Source organism: Alosa pseudoharengus, unplaced genomic scaffold (genome assembly GCF_046254945.1).
Source record: "Alosa pseudoharengus isolate Yale_2024_CS ecotype anadromous, Long Island Sound unplaced genomic scaffold, YU_APseudo_1.1 YU_APseudo_1.1_scf_17, whole genome shotgun sequence".
In the NCBI taxonomy this organism is placed as follows: Eukaryota; Metazoa; Chordata; class Actinopteri; order Clupeiformes; family Clupeidae; genus Alosa; species Alosa pseudoharengus.
The window spans coordinates 24199675-24226285 of record NW_027468640.1 but is presented as its reverse complement, the minus strand read 5'-3'; the positions used below and the strand labels follow the sequence as shown (position 1 = coordinate 24226285).

General features: G+C 40.8%; 3 protein-coding genes across 7 annotated transcripts; 1 reads left to right on the top strand and 2 right to left on the bottom strand.

Annotated features, from left to right (window-relative positions):
* Window positions 1-5: 5 nt before the first annotated feature.
* Window positions 6-8889, top strand: ggcx (gamma-glutamyl carboxylase). The gene is made up of 15 exons (XM_076289022.1): window positions 6-219; window positions 591-806; window positions 1373-1531; window positions 1999-2164; window positions 2245-2323; window positions 2417-2523; window positions 3477-3640; window positions 4193-4497; window positions 5910-6041; window positions 6246-6397; window positions 6636-6805; window positions 7030-7160; window positions 7318-7465; window positions 7658-7862; window positions 7978-8889. Exons 1-15 carry the CDS (start codon window positions 189-191, stop codon window positions 8135-8137), a joined length of 2325 nt encoding a protein of 774 aa, XP_076145137.1. The 5' UTR covers window positions 6-188; the 3' UTR covers window positions 8138-8889.
* A 271-nt stretch (window positions 8890-9160) lies between these two features.
* On the bottom strand, window positions 9161-18267 carry snx24 (sorting nexin 24). Of its 4 annotated transcripts, XM_076289023.1 has the most exons (9): window positions 18085-18240; window positions 16248-16449; window positions 15817-16210; window positions 15200-15283; window positions 14375-14479; window positions 13296-13390; window positions 12126-12155; window positions 11855-11919; window positions 9161-10351 (listed from the first exon to the last, which is right to left on the bottom strand). In XM_076289023.1, the coding sequence occupies exons 3-9, from the start codon at window positions 15946-15948 to the stop codon at window positions 10281-10283; spliced, it is 582 nt and encodes a 193-aa protein (XP_076145138.1). In that variant the 5' UTR covers window positions 15949-16210; window positions 16248-16449; window positions 18085-18240; the 3' UTR covers window positions 9161-10280. The 4 variants fall into 4 exon arrangements, with proteins under 4 accessions (XP_076145138.1, XP_076145139.1, XP_076145141.1 ...); XM_076289024.1 differs by lacking the exon at window positions 15817-16210 and having other exon boundaries at window positions 16295-16449; window positions 18085-18237; XM_076289026.1 differs by lacking the exons at window positions 15817-16210; window positions 16248-16449 and adding an exon at window positions 16905-16954 and having other exon boundaries at window positions 18085-18209.
* A 736-nt stretch (window positions 18268-19003) lies between these two features.
* Window positions 19004-25474, bottom strand: loxa (lysyl oxidase a). 2 transcript variants are annotated; one of them, XM_076289020.1, is made up of 7 exons: window positions 24623-25473; window positions 24409-24517; window positions 23828-23959; window positions 22177-22333; window positions 20411-20506; window positions 19643-19758; window positions 19004-19549 (listed from the first exon to the last, which is right to left on the bottom strand). In XM_076289020.1, exons 1-7 carry the CDS (start codon window positions 25281-25283, stop codon window positions 19543-19545), a joined length of 1278 nt encoding a protein of 425 aa, XP_076145135.1. In that variant the 5' UTR covers window positions 25284-25473; the 3' UTR covers window positions 19004-19542. The 2 variants fall into 2 exon arrangements, with proteins under 2 accessions (XP_076145135.1, XP_076145136.1); XM_076289021.1 differs by lacking the exon at window positions 19004-19549 and having other exon boundaries at window positions 19639-19758; window positions 24623-25474.
* Between the last annotated feature and the right edge of the window lie 1137 nt (window positions 25475-26611).

The window sequence follows — 26611 nt, the reverse complement described above, 5'->3', positions numbered from 1 at the left end:
CTCCACCCACGCCCTCGGTTGTATAAGCAGTCGCCTTGTTATGACACATCCCCAAATGTGTACGTGTTGGAAATCAGATTCCACTCATCCCTAGAGTAGGCTAAATTCGCCTGGAACTTTCTGGACCGGACTCTTGGTACCACTGTGGTATTCCTTTCCTGCACCTGGTCCACCTTCGAGTGAGAAGCATGGAGGCAGGGGGATTAGACGTGGCAGCCGGTAGGAGCATAACAAATGCACAACACATTAGCCTACATGAGAAAATGTTGTGTACATAGTAATGAAAGATTTGCGGTTCTTGTGAGCAAAACAGTGATGTAATCATCATAAAAGTAGCCTTCTTTGAGCTGAGATACAAATCCGTTTCCTACACTCTTGGAGGGGCAACAGAGTTCACTAACCTCTCTTGCTGTAGCTGCTACCTGGTGAACCTAGAATGAATGAATGCATTGTCTCAGAGTGATCTTTGAATTAGATTACAATGCAACGGCGTTATTACGCATAAAGCATTTGTAATACATTGATTTAAAATGTAATGCCATATTCAACTGGATCTAGCCTGCAGCTTTTGAACTGCATTGTCCTTTCAGGTGCCCCACTCGTAGAGCCATCCTCAAGTCAAGGTGGCAGCGATGAGAGCGCACAGACTGCAGCTAACAAGAGCTCAGCTGATAGCCCAACTGAAAGCAGAATGAAGAGGCTATTTGGCTTTGATAAAGAGGACCTGTCCTCCTGGCAACGATTTGTGTGTCTCTTGAATCGGCCCACCGACCCAGCCTCCCTCGGAATCTTCCGCTTCTTGTTTGGTAAGTTAGCAGAAAGAGATTTAGAGAGAACATATTTTCCCACTCCTTGCAACACATCCATGTAATTGCAGGCCAGGCTCTGACAACCTTTTCCTGCAGTTGTGCTTAGACTGCTTTAATGGCAACAGACATGTGCCTGGGGGTGGACTTGGAAGGAATGTTATGGGGGACCCTGGAATGTCTGGTCTTTATCCCTTGTGAAACACACTGATCATGTTGTCGTGTTGTTATCAAAACTTTGGTGATAACTGGTCATTGTTCTTGTTGTGTACCTTTCCAATAGCACTTGTTTGTCAAGTATTTAAAAGTCAAGAAGAATCATCATTTTGCAGGTTTAAGCTTTGGAACACACACTAAAGCTAAATTTGGCCATCTAGTGGTTTGAGAGGAAGTCATTGTATGGCCTGCTTTTTGTACACATAATATCATATAGACATACTGGAATGTCACAAAAAAAAACCTACATCTACATAATTTGTTTAGCCAAGTTCATTGGCTAAACAGCGAAACATCTTACTATTCAATCTGTATACCGGTACATCATCTCATGCTTTTATGGTTCCCAGGGATGCTGATGGCTGTTGACATCACGCAGGAGCGAGGCCTGAGTCACCTGGACTACAGGTTCCTGGATGGGGCTCCAGTGTGCCGCTTTCCCCTGTTCAACTTTCTCAAGCCTCTTCCCCTTGACTGGATGTACTTGGTCTACGTGATCATGCTAATAGGTTAGTGATACCCTAGACATACATTTTTTTATTTACAGCAGCAATTACTTGAGCCAGTGTGGTGGAACAGCGGGAGTGTCACAGACTGACAGTTGGTCGACCCGAGTTTGATTCCCAAACCCTTGCCCAAAGTCTGTGCCACTTTGGATAAAAGTGGCTGCTAAATATTAGTTAACTTCAACTACTCAACTACTATTGAAGTACACTGGAAGTGTGAATGGACAATGCTCTGCTGCTATGCACCATTACTCACAGAACAGGTTCTGCTAGTGGTACCCGTGTAAAGATTCAAAAACAGGTGTCACTGTACCATATCATCACTGAATGACTCGTCGGAGCAAACTCAATAATTATGACTAAATAAATATTCTATTCAGATTCTCCAAGAATTAACCAAGTTTCTGTTTTGTTTATTCCTGAGGGAATGTGATATATGTCTATGTTCCTGCATGTATGTGTATGTACAGGAGCGATTGGCATCATGCTTGGATGTTTCTATCGCCTTTCGTGCCTCATGTTCATATCCACCTACTGGTACATCTTCTTCCTTGACAAGACTGCCTGGAACAACCACTCCTACCTCTACGGCCTAATTGGCTTCCAGTTCACTCTCATGGATGCTAACAGATACTGGTGAGAGACAGAATGAAGGTTGATGCAAATTATTATTTATATCAAACATGTATAGCACATTTTCATTTATATCACTGCAGGTCAATTGATGGACTGTTTAATTCAAAGAAGAGGAATGCTGATGTTCCACTGTGGAACTACACACTCCTTAGAACCCAGGTCTGTCTGGTGTCCAGCTAAATTCTATCTCAAATAGCAATTAATCTAGCTCAATCCATTAGACCTCAGTTGCATTTATTTTTTTTCTCTCAGATATTCCTAGTATACTTCATTGCTGGAGTTAAGAAGCTTGATGCAGACTGGGTGGAGGGATACTCCATGGGATACCTTGCTCACCACTGGCTCTTTGACCCTTTCAAGTAAGGGAGCCCATTTCATTTCCTCCAACAATTTGCAAGGAGTGCCGCTAGGGTAAAATACTGTGTGTTCCTCTGGTCCTCTTCAGTTTAGGGATCAAAAAAGTTGAAAAATGTTTTAAAGAAAATCTGAGGCACACATGAATTTATGAGGGAAATGTGTTGGCATGATTTAAAAGAATACCCATTTAATTTAATCTGAAGTGGTCGTGTAGAGAATCGGATGAAAAACTAAGTTGGTTGAGCACAGAGAGGAAAAGAGAGAGGTCCATGTTGTCTAACAATCTAACAAAGAGAAAGAACCAGACCCGAGGGATTGGCGAAAGAAGATCATTGTAGTTATTACCACAAAGCAATTGGAAGGCCAACCAACAAACATGTCTGAACTTGATGGAGTGCAGCTCAAAGGAACAGGACGTTTTAGCTAAATATAAACCGTCTGGTCAGCGCAAGCCGGCTGCACCACACCAACACAAAAATTCCAAGCATACATCAAAATCTACTGGCTGCAAAGATTTTATATGGTACTTTTAGATCTGGGTCTCACTGAAAAGCTTTTGTTTAAATGTGTTAGGGCAATGACACATTTACATGGCATAACAGTAGAATTGAAAAAGCATGGAAGACCAGGAGGAGATTATCAAATTAGAAATAGAGTAGCTGCCCACGCTGATCTCTTAATATATTTATTAATGACCAGCGTTTCGGCACACAGCCTTCATCAAGGTTATAACGGTAGAATTGTCATCACTTAATGAGTACTGTCTGTCTGGTCATGAAGTGTGGGTTGTGTAAACCAGAGTATAGAGTATAGAAAGGGAGAACAAGACCGAGTGAGTGATTCACTGTGTGTTTTGGGGTTAAAGTGCAAAACGAAATGCACTCAGAATCCCCCAGTGTAGTGTTGCACCATCCAGTACGACTCCACGTATGTAACTGCTTGTATCTGTTCACAGGTTTATACTCCCGGTCGAACTGGTCAGTCTGCTGGTGATTCATGGAGGTGGCTTGATACTGGACCTCACAGCTGGCTACCTGCTATTTTTTGACTTCACGCGTCCCTATGCATTCTTCTTTGTCTCTTATTTTCACTGCATGAACTCGCAGCTCTTCAGCATTGGTGAGGGAAAAAAAAAAAAAAAAAAATATATATATATTTCTATATATTATTTCTATATATATATATGAAGAGTTCAGATGCAAAACCCTCTAAACACCACCTCTGTCAAAAATGAGATAACAATGGTGAGTGAATACTCTCTACACACAGTATACGTAATCAAATAATTTAGCTTCAAAACCTGCTAAATACCATTCTCTTCCTGGTCTGCAATATGAATTTGTAGGCAAAACCTATAGCAGCATGATAAAAAAAAAATGCTCATTTAAAAGAAAAGTGGTCAGACAGATTTAGAGGGGATTGCATCTGAACTCTTCACACACACACACACACACACACACACACACACACACACACACACACATATATATGAAGTGGAACACAAACAGCCCAAAACATCATTAATGAAGTACAGCTACATAGCAGAGATACATGTTAATGTAATGTACATAGTAATGTAACCTGCAGACAGATGTGCAGTATTTTGGCTGTTAGCCTGTGACACTGATTCACATGATCGATAAGACTGACGTGGACTCTGATTGTTTGCAGGTATGTTTGCCTACACCATGTTGGCCACTAGCCCCCTGTTCTGCTACCCTGACTGGCCGAGGCGTTTCTTCGGCCACTTCCCAGAGTTCCTACAGCCGATACTGCCTATCACATCACCTCCGTCCCAGACCAGTTCCTCGTGCGTCTACCCCAGCCCACCGCCAGCGTCTGCACCCCCACAGGAGGGCGCCAAAGCCCCCTCCAGACCCTCCAGCCCTGGACTAAAGCACAAGCTCTTCACCATCTTCACCATCGTTTATATCATAGAGCAGATCTGCCTGCCCTATTCTCACTTCATCACACAGGTAACAGGATGTCGCAGAACTGAAGAACCAAACCGCTCTCTAAAGATCACAATACACGTCACCAAACTGGGGGTGCATTTGTTACGTGTGTTGAGACTTGCAAGGTTGTAATGTTACCTGCTTGAGCTTGGTCAGTAAATTTTCTATTAATTATCAAATACCTGACAATCACCCCGAATTACCAGTCAACAAATTCAACTATCCATAACCTCTTCCTTTACCTTCCTCTACCTAAACCGCATCAGAGCCCCTACCATGACTGGATCCTTACTTTAAATGGTAGAAAAATACCGCACACGCTGGCTCCATATGAGAGTGAGGTTTTAATAGACAAAGATGTTTCGGCCCATAAGGCCTTCATCAGATTTTGCCTTACAGGCTGAAAAGTCTTTGTCTATTAAAACCTCTCATATGGAGCCAGAGTGTGCGGTACTTTTCTACCATTCAACTTTCTACCAGTGGTCAGCACCTCACAAAAGAACATTTGGCGTTACATTTACTTTTCTTAGGTCCTTACGTTGACCTTGAACTTTGTCCCTGGGTCTTTCATAGAAGGTTGTGAGCAAAAGCATGGACAATCAAAATGAAGTGTTTTTCCTCAGTTTGCGTGTTACACTTTTCGCCAAGCAAAAAGTACATATTTTATTCTCTTCATGGACAGTATTTGCTTAGGCAAAGTAAACATGGCCACTAGCCGACTGGAAATGTTTGTGTGAAATGTTCATTTGTATCAGCCTAACAGGCCAACCTGCCAATCTGTTATTATGTTCCTTATGAGAACATTGCGCTAAGGCTGTAGTACTTCTAAATTATCCTCATATGTCACAGAACAGAACAAATTCCCTGTGGTAATCCTCTGGCTGATTCAGAGGTGTGAAAAAACGAATGTGCAAATTAGTATGTTTTGAACCAAGCAAAAATATTACGACTGTTTTGAGGACGCTAGGTACACTTATTCAGTTTAGTGTGCTTGAAACCTTTACAGGCAGCTGGAGATTAATCTCCTCAATCTGTTGAAGAGAATGATTAGTCATCTAGCCCCACCCGTAGCCAGTGTATTGCCATCATGTGCTGAAGCCTTCAGACTTAAACCTTAGTTTTGTACAATTAAGGGGTATTCCTCTCACTTACCAGCAGGCTTCTCCAGACATGTAACTGAAGCATTCCGTTTGCTGGGTGTATGCTGCTACAATTAGCTTCCACTATAATCAATGGAACTGGCTACAGAAGACGTGATAGCAGTGCGTACAATTGCAAAAATTAGACCGTCTTATAAAGTTTTTCTTTTTTTTATGCTCCACGAATGGAGTGCTTCAGCTATGTGTCTAGTGTAGCCTGCCTGTTAGAAGTTAGTCTCTGTTAGCCTGTGCTCGGAGTGAAATTGACACAGATTTCCACCTTTTTATACTCAGGGCTACAACAACTGGACCAATGGACTGTATGGATACTCATGGGACATGATGGTTCATTCACGATCCCACCAGCATGTTAAGATCACTTATCGAAATGGAATCACGGGGGACGTTGGATACCTTAACCCAGGGGTGAGTGTGTGCGTGCGTGTGTGTGTGTGTGTGTGTGTGTGTGTGTGTGTGTGTGTGTGTGTGTGTGTGTGTGTGTGTGCATACAAAGACACTCTCTGTCCAATGTTTATGTAGCTACTAAATCTATGCATGTGATTTTATTACAGATCTTAAGTTGAATAAAGCGTTAAATGTTTTAAAACGTTTTACTGTACGTTTCTCAAGGTGTTCACTCACAGCAAGCGCTGGAAGGACCATGGGGACATGCTGAAGCAATACGCCACCTGCCTCTACCATCAACTCCCACACTACAACATCTCTGAACCAGAGATCTACTTTGACATCTGGGTGTCCATCAATGAGCGCTTCCAGCAGAGGTATGAACTCTGAAGACAGCTCACTCACTGAAGAATTTTAGGTGTTATTCCTTTGCAATAGCTGACGCTTGTCTGTCAAATTAAGAAAATGGGATTTTTGTCCAATTACAAGTTGATAAAGTAACAACTTACTCATTTATAAAGTCGTTGTTAAGTCATGTTGCTTGATACCATATTCTTATCTGACAGACAAAGACAAATAAGATTTACTAGTGACCTTTCTCATGTAAATCTGCAGGATTTTTGATCCTCGTGTTGATATAGTGAAAGCTGACTGGTCACCATTTAAGCCAAACCCTTGGCTTATGCCTCTACTGGTGGACCTGTCGCCTTGGAGGAAGAAGTTTCTGGACATCGAAGACACCCTCGATAATCAGACAGAGATTGTCTTCATTGCTGACTTCCCCGGTGAGTCTCCACTCCCCTGCTTGTGAAGCATTGTGCCTGATAATCTGAGATTAAATCTTCCAGACTGCGCATATTCTCAAGTTCACAGCAAATCGTACCAATTTTGGGTTTGTCAATTTCAGCTACTTCCAGATCATCCATCAATCAAGTTCAATCGACTCCCTCTATTTCCTGGCAACTGCTTGTTAATTTGTAATGTTGGTGAATGTGGGTTAATTTGACAGGCTTACATCTGGAGAACTATGTCAGTGAGGATCTGGGCAACACCTCGGTGCAGGTGCTGCAGGGCCAGGTGAATGTGGAGATTCTGGATGAAAAGAAGAACTACACTCTGCAGCCGGGCGAACAGATGAAGGTACTGCCGCCCATGCTGCCCTCAAAATGCAAATACACTATGACCACATGCTGTGGATCTGTGCCATTGTATTTTATGGAAATTAAATGAAAATCAGCATTGTGTGTGTGTGTGTGTGTGTGTGTGTGTGTGTGTGTGTGTGTGTGTGTGTGAGCAGCTTCCAGCGGGAGCCTACCATAAGGTTCACACTGTGTCTGAGGGTCCGTCCTGCTACATGTACATCTATGTAAACACCACGGAGACCGCTCTGCAGCAGAACTTCACCAAGCTCTCTGAGCTGCAGGAGCGCATTCGCAATGGGACTGGTGAGTCTGAAATGACCAGTAACCTACTGAAATACCCTCTCAACCACACACACACACACACACACACACACCCTAGCCTTATTTCAGTATATACACACACACACACACACACATTAACCTCACTGCAGCATGCATACACACTCACACAGTGCTATGGTAACACTCGGCTGCTCGCTACCTTCCATCACGCAGAGACAGAGCCTCTGCCGCCGGAGCTTCAGCCCCTCACGATTGACAACGAGGACGGCCTCGCAGAGGTCAACGCCACTGACCCCATCGTCCAGTTGTTCCTGAAACGACAGCGCCGGATGAAGGAAGTAAGAAAGCGACGCGAGGCCAACGTCATAGAGAGGCTGAATCGGTTCGCCGTGAAAAAATTCTACATGCTGCGACGTGGGTGAGTGTGGGGGGGACATCTGTTCAGGCTTAAGAATGTATATTTGCAGATAAACTAACAGCAATGTGTACCTTAATTCCTCTCGGTTGACTCTGGTTCTGGTGTGCATTGTCAGGTTCCTGATGACAGCGATTGCCTTGCGCAACCTGGCCTTTGGGCTCCCTCCGTTGGAGCAGCTCCAGAGAGAGGTAGCATACGCCAACATGAAAGAGCCAGAGGCCCAGGCCAGTCATGAGGAGAACTTAAAGGCCGAGGTGGGTCACGACGAACTCTAAGCCCCGAGGTCCAAACAGAACTTTGTTTGAGCAGATCAGTGTTACTGACTTTGGCTGTTACGGACTGGTCGTGGGAGTGAGGCATTTGGAACATTCCGAAAGGTTTGATGGGAGATTTTTTGTTTTTCCAAGAAGCTTGTTTGTAATTATTTTTTTATGGGTGACTTGTAATAATGTGATGCATAAAGATTTTTTGTTTGAGATGGAACGCGTTACAGAAAGCTGAAGTTTTAGATGTTTTTTCCCTAAATGATATGCTGTGCATCCATAAAAGAACATGAGCTGGACAGTATGGTCAGTCATCATGAGGCCTTTTACCTGCCTTTAATCATGGAAGATATGAAAAGAGGAAGACCCTCAGTCTGTGTCTGGGTGCGGTAAGAAACTGTAAAACATGTAAACATTTATGGGTTTGACCATATCACAACAAATACTGTTCAGATTTGGATAACATGCAAGTAATCTAGAGCAGTTCCATGTGTAGTCCTGTAAACGTAAGCATTCCAGAAGGTCATTGAACTGTTAAAAAAGTTACGATCAAGCAGAATATGAACTGGTTCAGCGTCAGACTTGCACTATTCGAGTAGTCTTTGCCTGGAAAGGATTGTCAACAGACACTGTTGATTTTTATGGACCCATGTTTGTCTTTTCATTGAAAGTCTAGACAGTGGACATTGCATTAATGTGACATTTTAACAAAGATATTAGAGGGATGATTTATTGCTAAGATTAAAGCAAAGGAACAAACATTACTTGCACTCTGTCATAATTTGTATTTCTACTGTCACTACCAAGCACTAATATTTCCTTAGCAACATTCCTGTGTGGATCAGAAAATAAGCCTCTTCATATTTTCATCATCTCTAGTGTTTATGTATTTTTGCAGGCTTTACTTTACCCCCAGGTATTCTGACTACTCAAACCACACATTTGCCACTAAAACAAATTTGAAAAAAATTGGTTGTGAATTGGTTAAAGGCTTGCAAATCATCCAGTTACACAATGAGGGGGAAGCACCATCAATAAGTATGTGAATAGATTTTATTGCTGTGAAATTATCATGGTATTCACTATACAGCACATGTGATCGTTCACTGTGACAAGGTTAAAGTGCTTCAGTCAGACTCAACTGGGTGAGCAGCACCAATCACCAAGACTTCTAGATGGCTAGACACACACACAGAAGTACAAAGTCATGATTTAGGGCCTTTTTGTTAATAAACAACAAACAAATAAAACAAAACAAATCAAACCGAAAATAGAATTTGTAGTGAACTGGCTCAGAGTGGAGTGCAAATCTACCATTCCATCTAAATGTAGGTGTCGGTGCTGAATGCAGCTGTACATAGAGAATATAAAAAAGTCTTTGTCACTGTTCATCTGTCATTTCATTTAAACAATGCATCAGAGTTTACCATGACAAAGTTTAGTTCCTTTAACACCCTTGAAATTAAGGGAGTTTGTGATCACGATGTGCACAGAAGTCAACTGTAGGAAAATGAACTATATGAACCAATGAATGCAATGTCAACTCCTGTCCTTCAGTAACTGAATCGGCATCACACTGTCTTCACCAAGCAGTGAGATTACCCAATCACACAGCTTTCACACCTATTAGTGTATTTAGGTTTCATTAATGGGTGAAGAATTCCCTCATTCCTTCAGTACACACGTACAGTACATTTAGACTTCTTGTATGGTCAGGTATCCCTTTGTCATCCAAGGCATATCGTACCCCATTTCCGAGGGGCATGCAGTACTTCATATAAATAGATCATAACTAAAGTGAGAATTTAGTAAACATGAAAAGAAACACTTATTGATACACTTCACAGCCTACATGAAACACTTTTTAAGCATTCACATTTCAGCACTTCCACTGTTTCTGCCCATGTCACAATTGGTTTCGAGGTACTGTGTAGGCTGTGAAATATATATAATTACATACATACATACATACATACATACATACATAGTACTAACTTAAGGTCAGTCGATTTGTGAAGGCCAGTTTAGGAGAGGACAGCCGTTCCAATCTGTATCCATATGTCTCTCTAACATGTTAGTGAGATCTTAAGTAGAGGTCAGCATTAGTGTGTACTTTCTCCTCACAGAGGGCCTCTGGAGTCCTTCAGTCTCCATTCTACCTCGGCTGGAGGTCAGGGTAGAACATTCCATGGATCACTCCTTCAGTGACCACATTAGGAAATGTGTCTGTGAAAGGACAAGACATGGAAAGGGATCAATGTAAAGTTTTTTTACGGAAGTCCGCATTTCATTTTGACGAACAGTTTGCAAAGGCAATTGCAGATAAAATGTAAAACATGGGGGGCACTGTGGCACAACTGGTTAGAGCGCCCATTATAGACCTCTGAAGTTCGCCTACAAAAAAGAACCAAACCTGCCATCTTTGCCCATATATAGAGATCTGGGTGTTAATTGAAGCTAAGTACCTATGGCAAGTTGCATTGCAAGTTAGCTCTGGGGTAGCAAAAATCTCAGTTTGCCGTCTTAACCTACCGAAGATCACAGTACCCACTCGAAGGCAGAGGACAAAAGTGTGTTGAGCAAAATGTCTGCATTTCAGACTTCTTCGTCCCCACGGGTGTTTAACAGGTGCGATAATTAAAAATCCCCATTTTATTTTCCCATAAGAAAAATCGCAAGATACCAGATCTCAAAGATGGCAGCTTTTTTGTAGGCGAACTTCAGATGTCTATACCATATTCAGGTTTGAGTCCGACCCGGGTCATTTCCTTTTCCCACCCCCCTCTCTTTCCCACTCGCTTCCTGTCGCTCTCTCTACGGTCCTGTCTAATTAAAGGCATAAAAAGCCCCCCATAAAATCCAAAACACACCAGTTACCGGTACTGTTAAAATCAATAGCTTTACTAGGTTAGCGCTGGAAGCATTTAGTGCTATGAGTCATTTGAAATGACCAACATTGATAAAATGTAATCCCAGGGGTAAAGTTCACGCCCATGTGTTTGTTCTACAAAAGTTGACTCATTTGTTTGGATACTTTTTGTGTGTGTGTGTGTGTTTTTGAAATGAAAATGCTCAGAAGCCTTCCAGTAATCACTGAGTAACTGTGGGCAGTTCTGGGAAAAATGATGAGCAGTTAGCGCCAACTGTCTCTCTGATAAACAGAATTGCACAGCCCATCTTATCACACTGTGCATGTCCCACACTTTCAACATCAGGCGGCTTCGTAAAGATAAGACAAGTTCCCTGAGCGAAAAATATTTTAACATCTCTATACATTTTTTAGAAACCATGCACTCAGAATCTCTTAATAAACAGAAAACTTCACAACAGCTACTGTATGTCACTGCTGGCCAGACATAACAGCACATGTGGTTATCAGTGATGAGTCTGATCTATTCTTTCCCCTTCATAGGGTATGGCATGTGGAGTGTCACAAACAACGTAGCAGCCAATCAGAGAGATGTTTTAGAGCTTGCATGCCTTTCTCAAGAGAGCTCCTCCCCTTTTTATGCACCTCCTTGAATTACTTGCCACTCTTACATACAGTTTACAGTCACTCTTACTTAAATACAGTTTTGCACACAGAACACCTCAGGGAATGTGAAATAGCTACATAAAACATTGAATATCTATGCCGTTTCCTTCCTCCATTGGCAGAGATGAATATAAAACACTCAATAAATGCCCTTCGCCTCCTCCATGCACATAAATGAGTGTTGGGTGCGTTACCGTGGTTATCTGGGAGCACATAAGGGTCCCTCAGGAAGAGAAGGGCGGGCTGATGAGTCAGCTTGCTGGGGGAGAGAGAGGAAAAGCCGTCAGCAGGTTTCTGTTCAGTCGCAAGCAGTATGACACAGCTGACTTTCAACAGACTAACTTAGTGCCACCACACTGGTCTTAAGTCTGGAAAAACACTGTTGCGTTACTAGATCATGTGAACAACACTGCATTTATAGGTTAGTAGTAGAAGGGGGGTGGTGGTGGGTAAAGCGTTGCTTACCTTGACTCCTCTAAATCTGTGTCAAAAGACCTACAGGGAAAGACATTAAACAGCCTTATAATTTCCGCAAAGTCTTAACCCTTGTGTTATCCTCAAATCTTACCGACACTCATGATCCTTGGGGTCAATTTGACCCCAGCTAAATAAACCCTCAGAAAATGATTATAATTCATATTGTTACCCAGTTTTTTTGTGACAGGTACTTAACAAGAGTGTAATAACCACCATCAAAAGCCCTACAAAACAATCCCACCCCCCTACACCCCTTTATGAACCTTGGAACCCTGGCTGGCAATATTGCCCATCCAGTGTCAGCAGCCCAAAGGCTTGCTGTTGCTTCCCCTTTTGACTTATACAGTCCTCCCAAAAGGACTTATATGTAATATGTACTTGTGTATGTAATAATGATAATAACAATATGTTCCCATACTATTCAAATAATAATATCCATAATGTGTCAAATATTCATGTAGCCCATGTTTCATACAGCTGGGGTCAAACTGTTTGTACGAAAAATATTTGTACAGGACATTGAAAACAAATTATTGTACAAATTTCATGCTAACTCTGTTGTACCCTTCAATTGAGGAAAAGTAATAAAACATGAAGCAAAAAAAAAAAAGTGAACCATATATTTTATGATGTTAAACGTTGTTTGGGGTCAAATTGACCCCAAGGATAACATGAGGGTTAAAGTCTAGAATTTAATCATGTGAAATTTAGGCCTTAAAAGTTTACAGTATAGACTAGTTTTCGGTGTTGTAGTTCTTTGTCTCAATAATACATATATATCATGATGTTGAAAAAAACTACAAACTGGGTCAGTTTGTATCAGTTATCAGTTCCAAACTTTGCAGCCTTTATTTACTACTTTGTTAGTAATTATCAGACTCTTCCTCTTTCCTTAATTTTACTTAATATTTTTGGCAGGTAAGGATGTGAATCTTGTATTAAATTCATTCATAAGTCTGAAAAATGATTTTTAAAGACCTTAAAACATTTTAAATTGAACCTGTTAAAACATGCAGAAACCACGTATAACAAATACAAATGTTTACAGGTCAACAGATAGAGAAAAATGTAGTTCAAAACATTCACACAAAGGCCAGCACATTGAGTTCTTAGTCTGACCTCCTTTTTGTTTCAAGAACACCAATTTAACAACCTTACCCACAACTCTCAGTTTTTGGCAGTGATGGAAAATGGCGGATGTTGAGGAAATCCAGGAATATCTTGGGGAGAACCTCATTTTCCGTGATTATAGTCTACGAGAGAATGACAAAAACAGCAGGTTTCAGTAGGAAGGAAACCATATCTAGGGTGGAGAGTCTCACTGCTTCATTTTTCTCATTGCTTCTATATGTAAACAACAGACACCTCACTTCCAACTAAATCTTTCTGGCCAAAACAAAACAAGGTAATAAAATAGCAATGAGCTCTGACAACAGGCAAACAACAGGGTGTCACCAACACACACCAGCCAGTTTTACAAGTCACACTAAATTGCACTACACACAGTAAAAGGCTGATGTCCTTGAAATTGAGATTCACGTTTGAAACAGATTTATTTGTGGGTCAAGAAATAAGAAATAAAATGCTGTGGTCAGAGGAGAAGTCCAGCTTCAAAAAGTAAAAATCCTACCACATATCTGTGCCATCCATTCACTTAAACCAGCTGATTCTAATTAGCACAACTCTTCAGCCAGGTAGAGCAGCTAATTGGTGAAAAGTGCACAGGTAGATCCAATGGACTCTATGCAGGACTCCATTTTGGATTTGCTTCCTACTGGGCAATCAATTTCTTGTTTACACTGTACACAGTAAGCTATGACAGAAAATGACATATTACTAGCCTGTCAATTTTAGTATAGTAGGCTAATTCTAATTGAACAACATGGCTAAAGTTATCTAACCAGTTCAGTAACATCAGTTAAAAGAAAATTTTAAACCCTATTCCTGTTTGCTGGAGGGAATAGCACACAACATTTTCACAAAGTCGGTCTACATTACCATGAGACGAGGTCCTGAAGACAATGACTATAGAAAAAAAGCCATATTTGCCATTGTTTTTGGAAGTTGATATGCCAGTACAAGCGAATCTAAAATGAAGTCGTGCATAGAGCCTATACATGGTTGGACTTTTATTTTCTGAAGCTGGACTTTTCCCACCTCTGACTGTGGTAACATAAATATCCAGGAAGTAATGAAGAGTGGGGGATTGTGGGACTGCGTCAGTGAGGAGAGTCTACCTGGAGGTAGAGCTCCAGCCCATGTCTCCTCTGCTCCAGGACTTTGGGGATCCAGTTTCTCACATGTTTGGAGGGAATCTCCGGAACTTTGGTTATTTTCTTCAGCTGAAAGGAGAGCATTCAGCGAATGTTTTAAGACCCTCTTTATCAAAGATTTTAGAAGGCTCCGCTCTAAGATCTTTACTCTTTATATCTAATCTCTCACCACCTCTCATTTTACTTCACTTCATTCCAAAGTATCCCATTCCCAAACGCACACTGAGGAAAATGTAACTAATAACTACAGTATCATAATATATTATGGTTAGGGAATCGGACTTGTGACCGAAGGGTGGCTGGTTCGATCCCTGACTGGTAGGAAAAATGTGGGTGGGGGGAGTGACTGAACAGCACTCTCTCTCATCCATATCCACGGATGAGGTGCCCTTGAGCAAAGCACCTAACCCCCAATTGCTCCCTGGGCACCGGATCAAGGGCTGCCCACTGCTCCGGGTGTGTATGTGTGCTCCTAGTGTGCTCACTGCTCTGAGGGTGTGTGTGTGTGTGTATGTGTGTGTTTGAATGGGTGTACACTGTGTATGTGGGTGTGTTGTATACTATCGCTGGATGGGTAAAATGCAGAGCACAAATTCCTTGTATATGCAAGTTTACTTGGCTAATAAACCTGATTTATATTTACATTATATTATATATTATTATTATCATTATTATTATTATATGTAACACACAGCCCACTCATCTTCCTGATATGGGTTGCTTTAACATTGCACTCCTTTTGCTCATCCTGAAGTGTTAGCAAAAAAGGAACTGAATCTCTGTAGTTACCGCTTTATGCAGGGTGTGGAATTCGCTGTAGCGTTTCTCAATAGTGTGCTGGCGGCCACACATCAACACCTCGATCTTGAAGACCTTGAAGGCAGAAAATAATTTCAGGGTGATAAGAGCATTATCATTTACATTAAAAATGTTTAACAAATGCAAGTTACTGGATCTGTTTAACCAAGACATTTTGCAATTTAGCATTTTACAATTATATATGTGATGGAATCTGGGATAGCATGATCACATGATGAAATTTCACCAACTTAAGATTTTGATACCATCCTAGCAACATTATTTTCGCAAGGATGGTATCCAGGATGTTGCTAGGATAGAATCTTAAATTGGTGAAATGTAGGAGACAGGGTTGAGAGCAGCGATCAAGGATTTTTGACCATGTGATGGGTTTCCCCAGATCCCATCACATACAGCATGTGCAGTCTCAAATTCTAATCCAATACTTTGTTAGTAGTTTTGGTCCTTTATTATATAGGACAGTGAAGACACTGATATGAAGCAAGTGGGAGAAAGACGGGTGGGTTCGGGAAATGACTCGGGTCCAACTCGAACCCAGGTCCCCGTGGGTCAGCACAATTACTTCTCAAGTTCATATGTTCCATTACATTATTGTCCGTTCTGTGTGTGTCTTCAAACAGTGGTATTTGAACAGCCCCCTTGGCACTGTAAATAAGAAAACAAGTGTTCCTGACCATGCCATATGTAACGGTAGCCAGCTGGTACGTAGCTGTGCACATGTACGTTAGGTAAACCTCCTTCCTGACGCCTTAAGAGACATGCTAGTAAGTGATGATAGCTAGCACCCTGGGGGTTTAGCTCACTTGGTAGCGTGCTCAACTCCCTATCCGAGGTCCTGTAAGTTGCAGATTTGAGTCTGGGTGAGGGTGAGTGAAGGGCTGAGCCGTGCTGTCAACCCAACGCAGGTTACACATACACTGTTCTAGCAACATGTTGCTTCAGGTTCAATTGGTGCGATTTGGCTGGCTTTTGAGTAACAACCTTTTGTCAGAATCATGGACAGTACCTTTAAATCAACAAACAAATAAATAAATGCTGAAATTTACAGAAGAAATGCGTCTTTACAATGTACAGCACTTTCAACCAAAGCCAAAGCCTTCCAACATTCTGTTTTTCGGAACACATGTGAATAAGCATCAAGAAGGACAAGAGAAGTTACAACTTCCTTTTCTGGTCATCAAGAAGCCTGTCATTGTACATTCACAGACTTAGAATGACTTCTGAAAGGAAAGGTCGAAAACAAAAAATTATATTTAGGTCTCTACTTGAGTCAGCCTCACAGTCCGAAACCAACTACAACTTTAGCTGACATGCTTGAACTTTAATCTTATCCTTTAAAACAGAGAAGTTCAGAGCTGGTCAGATGGCTACACTGTGAACCTGCACATTGTGAGTCTTTTCCCTCATCTTGCTATGAACACAGACTATTCTATATTCTTGTTTAATCACTCATTTTGGTGAGCAAATCCTTCCCTCTACATGGACTAAATATGCTTATATTAATGCCAGTTGTATTCAGATAACTTAGAGACTATGTCCTTATGATCACAATACATTCAACAACATACAGACATTTCTACAGGACCAAATCAAGAAAACCCTTCGAGATTTGTGGCTATTAAGCAAATACATTGGACAATCTGGACAATGCAGGTCATGGAAAATATGCTTACACTGGGAAACACTTGGATAGTAGCCTACACCCACAGAGGTATAAAAGATCATCTGTAAAGATTCAAATTCAGTATCTAAAATTGATGTTGACCAATTACTAAACATTAACATTATTAAATCCATTATTAACCTTAACCATAAATTATGGTTGACAGAGTGTTAACAGATTGTTTGTTGATGATCTGAACATGTAGATAGTCTGTGGGCGGACTATCCAAGTAGCCTACAATGTGACCCAAATATTTTGCAAGAGCAAAGTAGGCCTACACTTCAAGGTAATGAACTTTGAAGGTTCAACATACAGTACCTATTGGTTAGTGGTCAGTGTATGAAACCAGTTGTTCAGTAGCCTAGGCTAGGTCATACTAATGCTTTGATCGGTTTCCCTTCTCAGCACCTGCATTAATCCCACATTAACTGAACATAACTGATTGATCCCGAACTAATAACTTGAACCAGGGCTAGGGTGCAACAGCCACTAGGCTACCTAAAATGTCTAATTACAGAGACAAGGGCAGTTGACACTCTGACAGTAGTGTATAAGGCAGAAAACACAATGACACAATTGTATCCAAGAGGGAACTGAATCAGTGACAAAGATAACATTCAGAGAATAGCCTACCATTCACTACAAAGGCAAACATTCCATCACTGTGCGTGCCCCTGGTTCCACCGCCGCCTAGCATTCGCTACAATAAACGATTTTCACGACATAACCTAGTGGTGTGTTATTTATTAAAGCAATAACGGAATGGCATTATTCCATTTTATATGCCGTGGTAACGATTTCATTTGCCCACCCACCATTTATCATGGACACAACTAAACGATGGGCTATGAAGATAGTCAACATTACACGGAGTCATGAACGCTGATCAGCTGATTTCGGGCATATTTTTGCACGAGAGATCACCTGTTGTGATATTAAAAACCAACAGCTCGTCGCTGCAATATTGACCCCAAAATAGCCTATCCTATATACGGAGGATCCCCATACCAACTCGTCATATGCCACAAACATATCAGGATATTCAGAGATGAAGCCGTTTGTTATATCCTAACGCGTATAATTTTGTTCTCTGCAAATAGACATTTTCTAAATTTGTGGGATTATAGCCTTTTATTATTCTGTATCGTTAGTATTTAACCGAGCAATTCATTCAAAGGTCGTATGTTCTTACCGTATATCCTCTTTCCACGGAATTGTCCTCCAATCGAAAAGAGGGAATAGAGACCATTAAGGGATGCATCTTGAAAAGCAAAGTTCACGTTGGTAAGCTATCACATAACATTCTTAATTTAGTGGACTTTCATGAAGCGTCGGTAGCCTACACCGCTCACTCAGGGAGCGGTGGTGGTGGGTGAGATTTGCATTCTTTCTTACGTCACTTCACTAACAGGAAAACGACTGTGTGCACTTTTCAAAATAAAGGTTCACATTGGCCGCACATTTAATGCAAAATTAAAAGTCATTAAAATCAATATGCTACATATTTAAATAGTCAAATACACAGTGCGACAATAATTTGGAAACCCAAATTAGTGTATGTCTAAAGTGACCCACCATAGCCACAAACAGGTAGGCCTAATCACAATTTGCCTACATTCGCATTTTCTTTAATAAACCGTTTTCCCAACTGCACGTTTGAGTTGGTTTATTTCATATCCCAAAATGTTAAAATAGCAAGTAGGCCTATGCCTTTAAACATTGGGGTTTATAAAGACACAGGACAGGACTAATGGGCAGTAGCACATGTGTGCCCATTTCCACATATTGTAATATGAGCTGTAATATGAGCCTATATGAGTCTTGGGTAACAAAACACTGCATATACTACTTGATATGCTTCCATATTCATTTGATTTAAACTGTTCTATTGCTGTTATGAATTCCCTTAAGTTAGGCCTACTCATCTTTGCTCAAATTTGACTAATCTATGTGTGGCCTACAAGACAGCAGGGGTCAGCGCTACATCTATGGGGTTAGCCTATGGGGTTTAACTTGTACATTATTTTAGACATTGGTCAAAGTTAAAAAACAAAACAAAACAAAAAAACCTGCCATGTACGTCATATATTTGATGATGCACATGCAAGTAATGCAAGTAAAACATTTAAATGATTTATTCAAGTATATTTCAGAAATACACAGGGAGTGAGCAGCACTAAGCTATTGTGTACAATGTTAACTCAGAATACACAGGGAATTAGGGCACAATAATTCTACATAAGCTCTAGAACTACATTATAAAAGAACAGTTGCAATTCATTTTTTTTGTAAACATTTTGTCTACAGGTATAGCCCGTTGAAGGGCATCTTTGCATTATTATGTGCTAATACAAAAGACAGAAGAAAGCTGTGATTCAGTGTGTAGTTTCATATGCACAGTTAATGCAATATCTTAATAAGCAATGAGTAAGCAATGCCAACATAGAATTGTGTAAGTATGAGCAGTTTTACAAAAATTAAAATAAATCTTGTAAGACATTTTGTCTTTCACACAGTGGTGCTTTTATACTGTGTTTCTTCAAAACAGCATCCATGGTCATTCAGTACAAGTAGTTACCATTGATATTATCATGATCAATGTATGGTTTGATCTTGATTGACCTCCATTTGCTAGTAGAGTATTTCATTCTCAGTATCTGAAATCAAACAAGGGCTCAGTTTAATTACAAACATAACAGGTAATCAGTGATAAGAGTGTTTCATGTGGTTGTTTGGGATGAGATACTTACGGTGTTACATGACAGCCAGAGACATAAGCATAATTGCCAGTATACCGAAGATCGCAGCGAACAATATTATTGTTGTAGTCTGATTCTGGGACTTGGTAGCTTGGGTTCACACTGATCTGTATCATGGATAAAAACAACACCCTGAGTAAATCGGCCTTAGAATCACATCCATGCACAAACAGTCAGATTACAGTGTTTTTACAACATTCTGTAAGTGATACAAATTACAGATCAAACAGGAAACTCGTTTGCCTTTCATCTCTCATTTTTAGTGAGACACAGGAAAACATTTTACATTCCTTGTTGCAAATGGTTGACGATTTATCACGGTGGCCTAACCTCTCACTGTCACACAGTATTGTAACACTACAAGATGCCCTACAAATATCCTACTGGTATTTAACAATAGGCTACTTAACAACAACAACAACAACAAAAACATTTCAGTGGGGTTGTTGAATGGGTCCCATCCTTCATCGCCGTTTCTTTCCATTAGGCCCACAACACTTCCAGAAGGCTCAGCAGTGGTGTCTGGCATCCCAAATCCCTCTTCTCCAGAGTGGTTAAAGCGCGTGCCAACAACTACTACGATACTCAAGATATCCCTCGAAACGATTCCAGATGCATAGGCCTTTCACTTTGTTGTAATGATTTGTCACAACAGAATAAATGTGCACCAATACAATACCTATGTTATTTCACACAGAATGAATAGCTCAGAAAATGAGAGGGTAACAAAATGTAAATGATACAATTGTCAACACTAACCTTAAGTATGTAGTTGCCAGGCTTTACATCAGTGATGTCAATCCACTGGCAATCAATGTCGGCATTGTAAGTGTCATAGCATCCTGGACTCAGCCCCTATACAAGAGCAGATAGTGGTGTAATCCATGTGGCCAACATCTTTGAACATTACAACCTGACAGAGTGATTTATACCACTGTAAGTCCACACAGAACAGCTGATAGTTCACGGCTACTGCGTCCTTCCATGAATTGCTGAAATCCATCTGGAACAGTCCAACTTACCTCACAAAGGCCCCTCTGGCCTATAAATCACACATAGTCAGCATGACTCTGCTGTTAAAGAACATGAATTATAACAAATATGTGAATATACATAATAAATTCATAAAGATGGAAACACAGCTATGTCCTATAGGTTGAAATATATATTTTTTACAAAACAGGCTGTGGAGGAGGTGGCAAACAGAACTGTATTTTAAAACAACCATCTCAAATTATATTGGCCATTTCATCTGGACTCCAGCCTTCACCACCAGTATCTATTCCCCCACCATACGGAACAGATCATAGGAGCCTAACGTTCACCTCACACTCCCTTATTCCCACGCATAGTTGCGGTCGTTATTCATTTGCCGGACTTTCCATGCTGTAGGCTTTTCTCTACTTGTGAGTTAAAGTAAAAAGTAAAAGTACAGTATTGAGAGACATGCGGCCCTAATTTAAAAGGCTATCCATGTGCAGAGTCTGTCAACAAGCACATTTCTCTTGCATGAACTAAAACTATCGTGTTGCATGTGAGAGCAGTTGACTCATTAATGTTTGTGTTTAAGGTCTTACCAATGGTGTTAAATTAGCCCATATACTTTTATTTATAATGCTACATGTTTTTATAACATGCATCATATGTCTTGAGTTGTAATCATATTGTCATTTTTAAATGTCTTTGCTATTTATCTTAATAATATCCTAATTATCACACAGTACTTCAATAACTAATAGCACTTCTTAGGGAAATACCAGAAGGAGAGTTCTGTTCTGTTATATTTGTACCAGAAGGAGAGTTCTGTTCTGTTATATTCTGTTATATTTGTCTGCCAGTGTAGGTCTACTATTACTTAAATCCAAATAAGTATTTGGACACCAGATGTCACTATTTTCTAAACCCGCAATAAAATTCACATCATCAAAGGCAGGGTCCAGTGTAACAGTAGTCAAAGACACGCTGCTGCTTATACACATTACTTACTCTGTAAATAAGAAGGAACTTAATGGCTCAAGCCATTAACAGTTCCAGACAATTAACAGTTCCAGACAATTAATATGTTGCTTCAGGGGACACTGAAGCTAGAGGTAGAATTTATATTCCGTTGAGCTCAAATGTCAATTACCTTTTCCCAGGGTCTCCGATTCCAATTCAGTACTTTCAATGTAATACTGACTCCTACTGACTCTTGAATACCTCCTTGAATGCCTTCTAGAATGCCACTAATGTGGTCTAATTGGAATGGTGGCAACCAACCTTTATGATCACTCCTTAAAATTAGTTGATTTAGTGGTTCCTGGTAATCAGTGTCCACTGAAGACCAGTAAAAACTGGACTGACACTGAAGTGTGAGGCTGCCACTTGCGTCTCATTTCAAACAAAATGATGTGTGCCCAGAGCGACCATTTCAGCCCATTTAAGAGAAAATTATAGTGGGATTTCACTCTGACATAATGCCTCAATTCGGCCTGAATTGCTCTTAAATGATACTGTCTGTGCGTAAACAGCTACAGTGTAATTACCTGGGTGTGCGAGGTGCAAGCAAATCGTCTGTAGAAGCCGTAGTCACAGGACGTGTCCTCCAGACAGAAGCTGGCCTTGTGTCCCTCAGCCACGCGGTGCTGGGTGCTCGAATCCAACAGGTCGTAGTGGCTGAACTCATCCATGCTGTGGTAGTGCCTGAAATCACAGACAAATCCTTTCTGCAGCTGAGACGTCAGCGAGTAAATACAGAGAGAGCAAATGCAGATGCAAGGATGTGAAATAGAGAAAGTGGCTGTAGAGATCTACGCTGTAGCAGGCAGCTCACAGCTCTGGGTTAGCGTGTGCTTCACTGTGTGCTGTGTGTGTTTCACAAATTCATGGATTGGGATAAATGCAGAGACCAAATTTCCCTCATGGGATCAAAAGAGTATATACACTTATACTGATACTAGATCTTATAACAGGTGGATGGGGAAAATGGTTCCAGATCTTCAAGTGTAATCAAGTGTTACATTCGTTGGCAACCATTTTCTATTGAATTGCAAAATATGTACAACAAAGATGTTATGTGACTGGGTGAGCCAGATAAGATCTTTAACATCATTGCCATAATGTAATGATCACATTTTGCCTAATGGTGGCACTTTAGAGAACCACTGTGGTGTATCCAACAAAAACGAAACAGTGATTATGATCAGCACAGGCCCTTCCAACCTACTTTGCACTAGTGCTGCAAATAAGAATTAAGAGTTCCTTTCAATACTCAGTGCCCGTCTTGTTTCTGTGAAGCTTTGTGAGCTTACTCGGTGTGTTAACCTCACTGGAAAATATGGCTAGGTGGTTTTTGACTGTCTGTGGTTTGATGAGCTGCCAATAAAATCCAGATTTCATCTGAGAATAATGACCGGAAACTAATGAGAAGGATCAACTTTGCACATATCCTCGGCCAAGAACTAGAAGACTGTTGAGGAATTAGAATATGTTTACAAACAACGTTTTTGAAGTTTAAAACATATGCATTGGTGGTGGATTCCTCAAAAACAGAGTTTGGAGAACTTGAACCAAGCGTCAATAACTTAAATTCCTTTTCCGAAAGGATTTCTCCACTCATGACATTTCAGGGTTTCTACGACTGACTACAAGCATGAGGTCACTGTATACGTTGGGATTGGGCCAAATGTACTCCAAGTGCAGCAATGCAATGTGGCCTCTCTACATCAGGACTAAACTATGCTGTGAGACATTGCCATGAATTGGCTTTTTTGGCACTGCAGGGCACCTAAGAGAGCCAGTTATGCGTTTTATACAAGCAAGCATTCAGACCATTTCCCTTGGAACTGAAAACTGTAACCACTTGTAATACGACTCCAAAAATAGCATTAGTTAAGAGCTAATGGGAGACTTTATGTTGTATTGTGAAAGGCGTAAATGTCAGACACTGAAATGAACTCAGAGGGACAGACTAAGGGTACTGGATAGATCTGATTTAGTTTTCACAAAAGCCAAGAGCACTGGTTTAGTCTTCATAGAGAACAATTAACCTTCCAACTGGCTTTGAGAAACCAGTTGGAAGAGGACAGAAAGTCAGACAGACAGGTGACAAATGAAGTCAGTGAAAAAGGGTGTTATTTAGACTGGTGGCAGTCTAATTGCTGGTGGTATATGTGCACAGTCACAGAACACACTCACTGGTGACAGCTGTGCCACTCCCATGAGTAGCGTGGTCTGCTTGGTAAGAAGTCTGAGGTTCCTTGGTTCTTCACTCGCTGTGGAAACCTCAGGAGCATGCGTGTGTCATAGTCTCGCGCTCCGTAGGCTGAACTGTTGGTCCAAAATATAATCAGATCCAGTAAATACACATGGCATTCTGTGAAATTTCTCTCAAATATGCATGATGACATCATGCTGACAGGAGAAGAGAAAAAAACAGATGTTTCTTTGGAACTCACTGTTATGTCTTAGATTAAATTCAGTTTCAGCAGTCCTATTTCCCAAAAAGTGGTGATTTATTTATATATTTAAATAGCATTAGTGAATACTGATGCAGAAAGGCCCCCCATTAATGAATACATTCTTGAAATTGTTGACCTAAAAGTTTATGAATGTTGCTGTGACTTTTGGAGCATACATTTTCACAATTCTTTATGATGCCATCATCAGAGCATTTGAATAAATACAGTCAGTTATGCTACCATTAGCAGAACACAATGAACGAAATACAGTCTATCCACAGTACTTTTCAAGGCAGTCCTTTCATTTGTTTACTATACCTTGCCAAGCAGTTTTCCTCTGCTGCGCATCTAAGGTTATACATGGGCATTCTTTGGACGTACGTGGAGGCTTGGATATAATAAGGGTCTGGCACAAGGTCAGGCAGTCCTATGGAGAATGTGTATCTAGTGGTTTTCACACGCTTTCATAAAGTTATACAATAAACAAAGCACTGTGATGTTACCATACCATCAGATAAGGTATCGTTCTTACCGTGTTGAAAGTACCTTGTGCCATATCCCGGGCGCTGCCTGCGTCGCGGTCTCTCGTATGTGTCATAGGAATTGTAATATGGGTTGTCTGGGTCATCAATAGACTTGTATGGATCATAAGGGTCGTCCCCGACCATCACGTCTTCTCTCCGTAGATTAGATAACGGAGGGGTTCGAGTAGAGTTGCCTTGCTCAGCACGAGTAGAGTTGCCTTGCTCAGCACGGGCAGTGTCGTTACCTGAGGTGTCATTTCGATTAGCCGGATGATGTAAGCGCCCGATGGGTCCACGGTTGTGCCTCTGGGCTTGAGATTGTAACCAACGCAAGCCGCCGGTGCGTCCTCCTCCAGTGACGGGATTTGGTGAACGGGATGAGCTGGGAGGACTGTTCGCCGAGTTCACGTTGCTGACGATAGTTATAGGTTTGACCTCAGACTGATCCTTATTTTGTCTTTGCCTCGCCGGTTGATATTCCGAACCGTGGCTGAGTAATCTAAAAACTTGGCCATTGTGCTGCCACTGAAAGGTTTGACCCGTGCCAGAGGCAGGACTCGCTCGACTTGATTCACGGAGGCGTTGAGAATGAGTGGTTTGCAGTATGCAACCAAGTAAACATATATGCGCACTAAAGCAAATTAGAGAGTCAATTAAACGCATCTGCATTTTAATAAAATGTTCTGAACAACGTGAGGACAAACTGTTGACTCAAAAATATCCTTAAAAAATCAAAGTATTAAAAAACGTATTGGAAAAGAAATAAAATGTATTTTGCATGCTTTTAAAATGCCTATATGGCCATATGCATGGTCTTTGCGCAATCTCTCATGTCTCCTCACTGGAGCGCTCAACAAGTTTTCTGTTCTATGGGGACCTCAAGTAGGAGGAGTTGAATTTCTAAAGTTTCTGATTCCGTTGTTATACAAGATCCTTGAAACAGTATCGAAATTTGTAAATAACAGTTATGCCAGTCACCTGACTAGCTAATTGAAATTGTTTATTAACGATGAGACATTGAATTGTGGTATAAACGACTCTTAGCAATGAATTAGCAACAGAGTAGCATTCTAGCCTACATTTGTTGGCCTAGTTTCCATGACTTTCTCCTGCAAGCACCCTAACATTCATCTGATCTGTATTCCAGGACATATGGAGTCTAGTCTAGTATTATATGAATATATGTTTTTATTTGGATCAGCTGACATTATATGATGTGTAATGATGTGATGTGTTGCAATTGCAGCCAAACTAACCAATAGGAAAACATCTAGTTTGTGTGTGTGTGTTGGGGGGTGATGGTGTGTGGGGGTGTACTAATGCCTTGCCAGGGAGGCGTGCCTTTCAAGATGAAAAAAAGGATTTATCCTGACAAATGGGATTCAATTACACTAGAGACGCAATGGCATAAATAAAGCATCCAACAAATCAACACAATCAAATAATAATAATAAAAAACAATAATTGCTTGTTTCAGTATAATGTACACAAACATGTCATCTTTAATCACTTGACTGCAGATACAAATGGCTGCCACTACAACAGAACACCTGTAAAATGTACTTGTTTCAATATATGTAGTTCACTCACTGGTTATATCAGGTTCGATAGGCTATTGCAAGCTTGTTGATAAGCATAACATGCCTTGTATATCCTATTCTTTCTACTCTAAACCAACTTTTAGGTTTTCTGTCAGAAGCTCATGATAATTTACAGCTATGCAGCATGGGCCAAATGTAATGACATTGTCTTTGTCTCTTATAGTCCTATCTATGATGATCTTTCACATTCAGTTGTATAAGTTATGCTTTTTCATTTTGATGTTGCAGCATAAACTTGTCCTCTTGCTGACATGTGACGACAAACTGCCAGCTTGGGAAACATAATAAGTGGTTCTGCTCACTGTACTTTTCATCATAAACCACCGTGACCACCCATATGAGTTTATGAAATGTAGTCGGTTTCCCTTTTTGCAACGAAATGCCACGTTTCCCTGT

What these genes read in the sequence shown, in the direction of transcription:
- ggcx (XM_076289022.1), top strand. Translation starts at nt 189, where the DNA reads ATGGAGGCAGGGGGATTAGACGTGGCAGCCG. An exon ending in TGGCTCTTTGACCCTTTCAA is followed by an intron (nt 2,524 to 3,476) that starts GTAAGGGAGCCC and finishes ATCTGTTCACAG; the next exon opens with GTTTATACTCCCGGTCGAAC. An exon ending in AATGAGCGCTTCCAGCAGAG is followed by an intron (nt 6,398 to 6,635) that starts GTATGAACTCTG and finishes GTAAATCTGCAG; the next exon opens with GATTTTTGATCCTCGTGTTG.
- snx24 (XM_076289023.1), bottom strand. Translation starts at nt 15,948, where the DNA reads ATGTGCACAGCTACGTACCAGCTGGCTACCGTTACATATGGCATGGTC. An exon ending in GGCTGGAGCTCTACCTCCAG is followed by an intron (nt 13,391 to 14,374) that starts GTAGACTCTCCT and finishes ATTCTCTCGTAG; the next exon opens with ACTATAATCACGGAAAATGA. An exon ending in ACAGATTTAGAGGAGTCAAG is followed by an intron (nt 11,920 to 12,125) that starts GTAAGCAACGCT and finishes TCTCTCCCCCAG; the next exon opens with CAAGCTGACTCATCAGCCCG.
- loxa (XM_076289020.1), bottom strand. Translation starts at nt 25,283, where the DNA reads ATGCAGATGCGTTTAATTGACTCTCTAATTTGCTTTAGTGCGCATATA. An exon ending in CACAAGGTACTTTCAACACG is followed by an intron (nt 24,518 to 24,622) that starts GTAAGAACGATA and finishes CATTCTCCATAG; the next exon opens with GACTGCCTGACCTTGTGCCA. An exon ending in CTTGCACCTCGCACACCCAG is followed by an intron (nt 20,507 to 22,176) that starts GTAATTACACTG and finishes GCTCTTGTATAG; the next exon opens with GGGCTGAGTCCAGGATGCTA.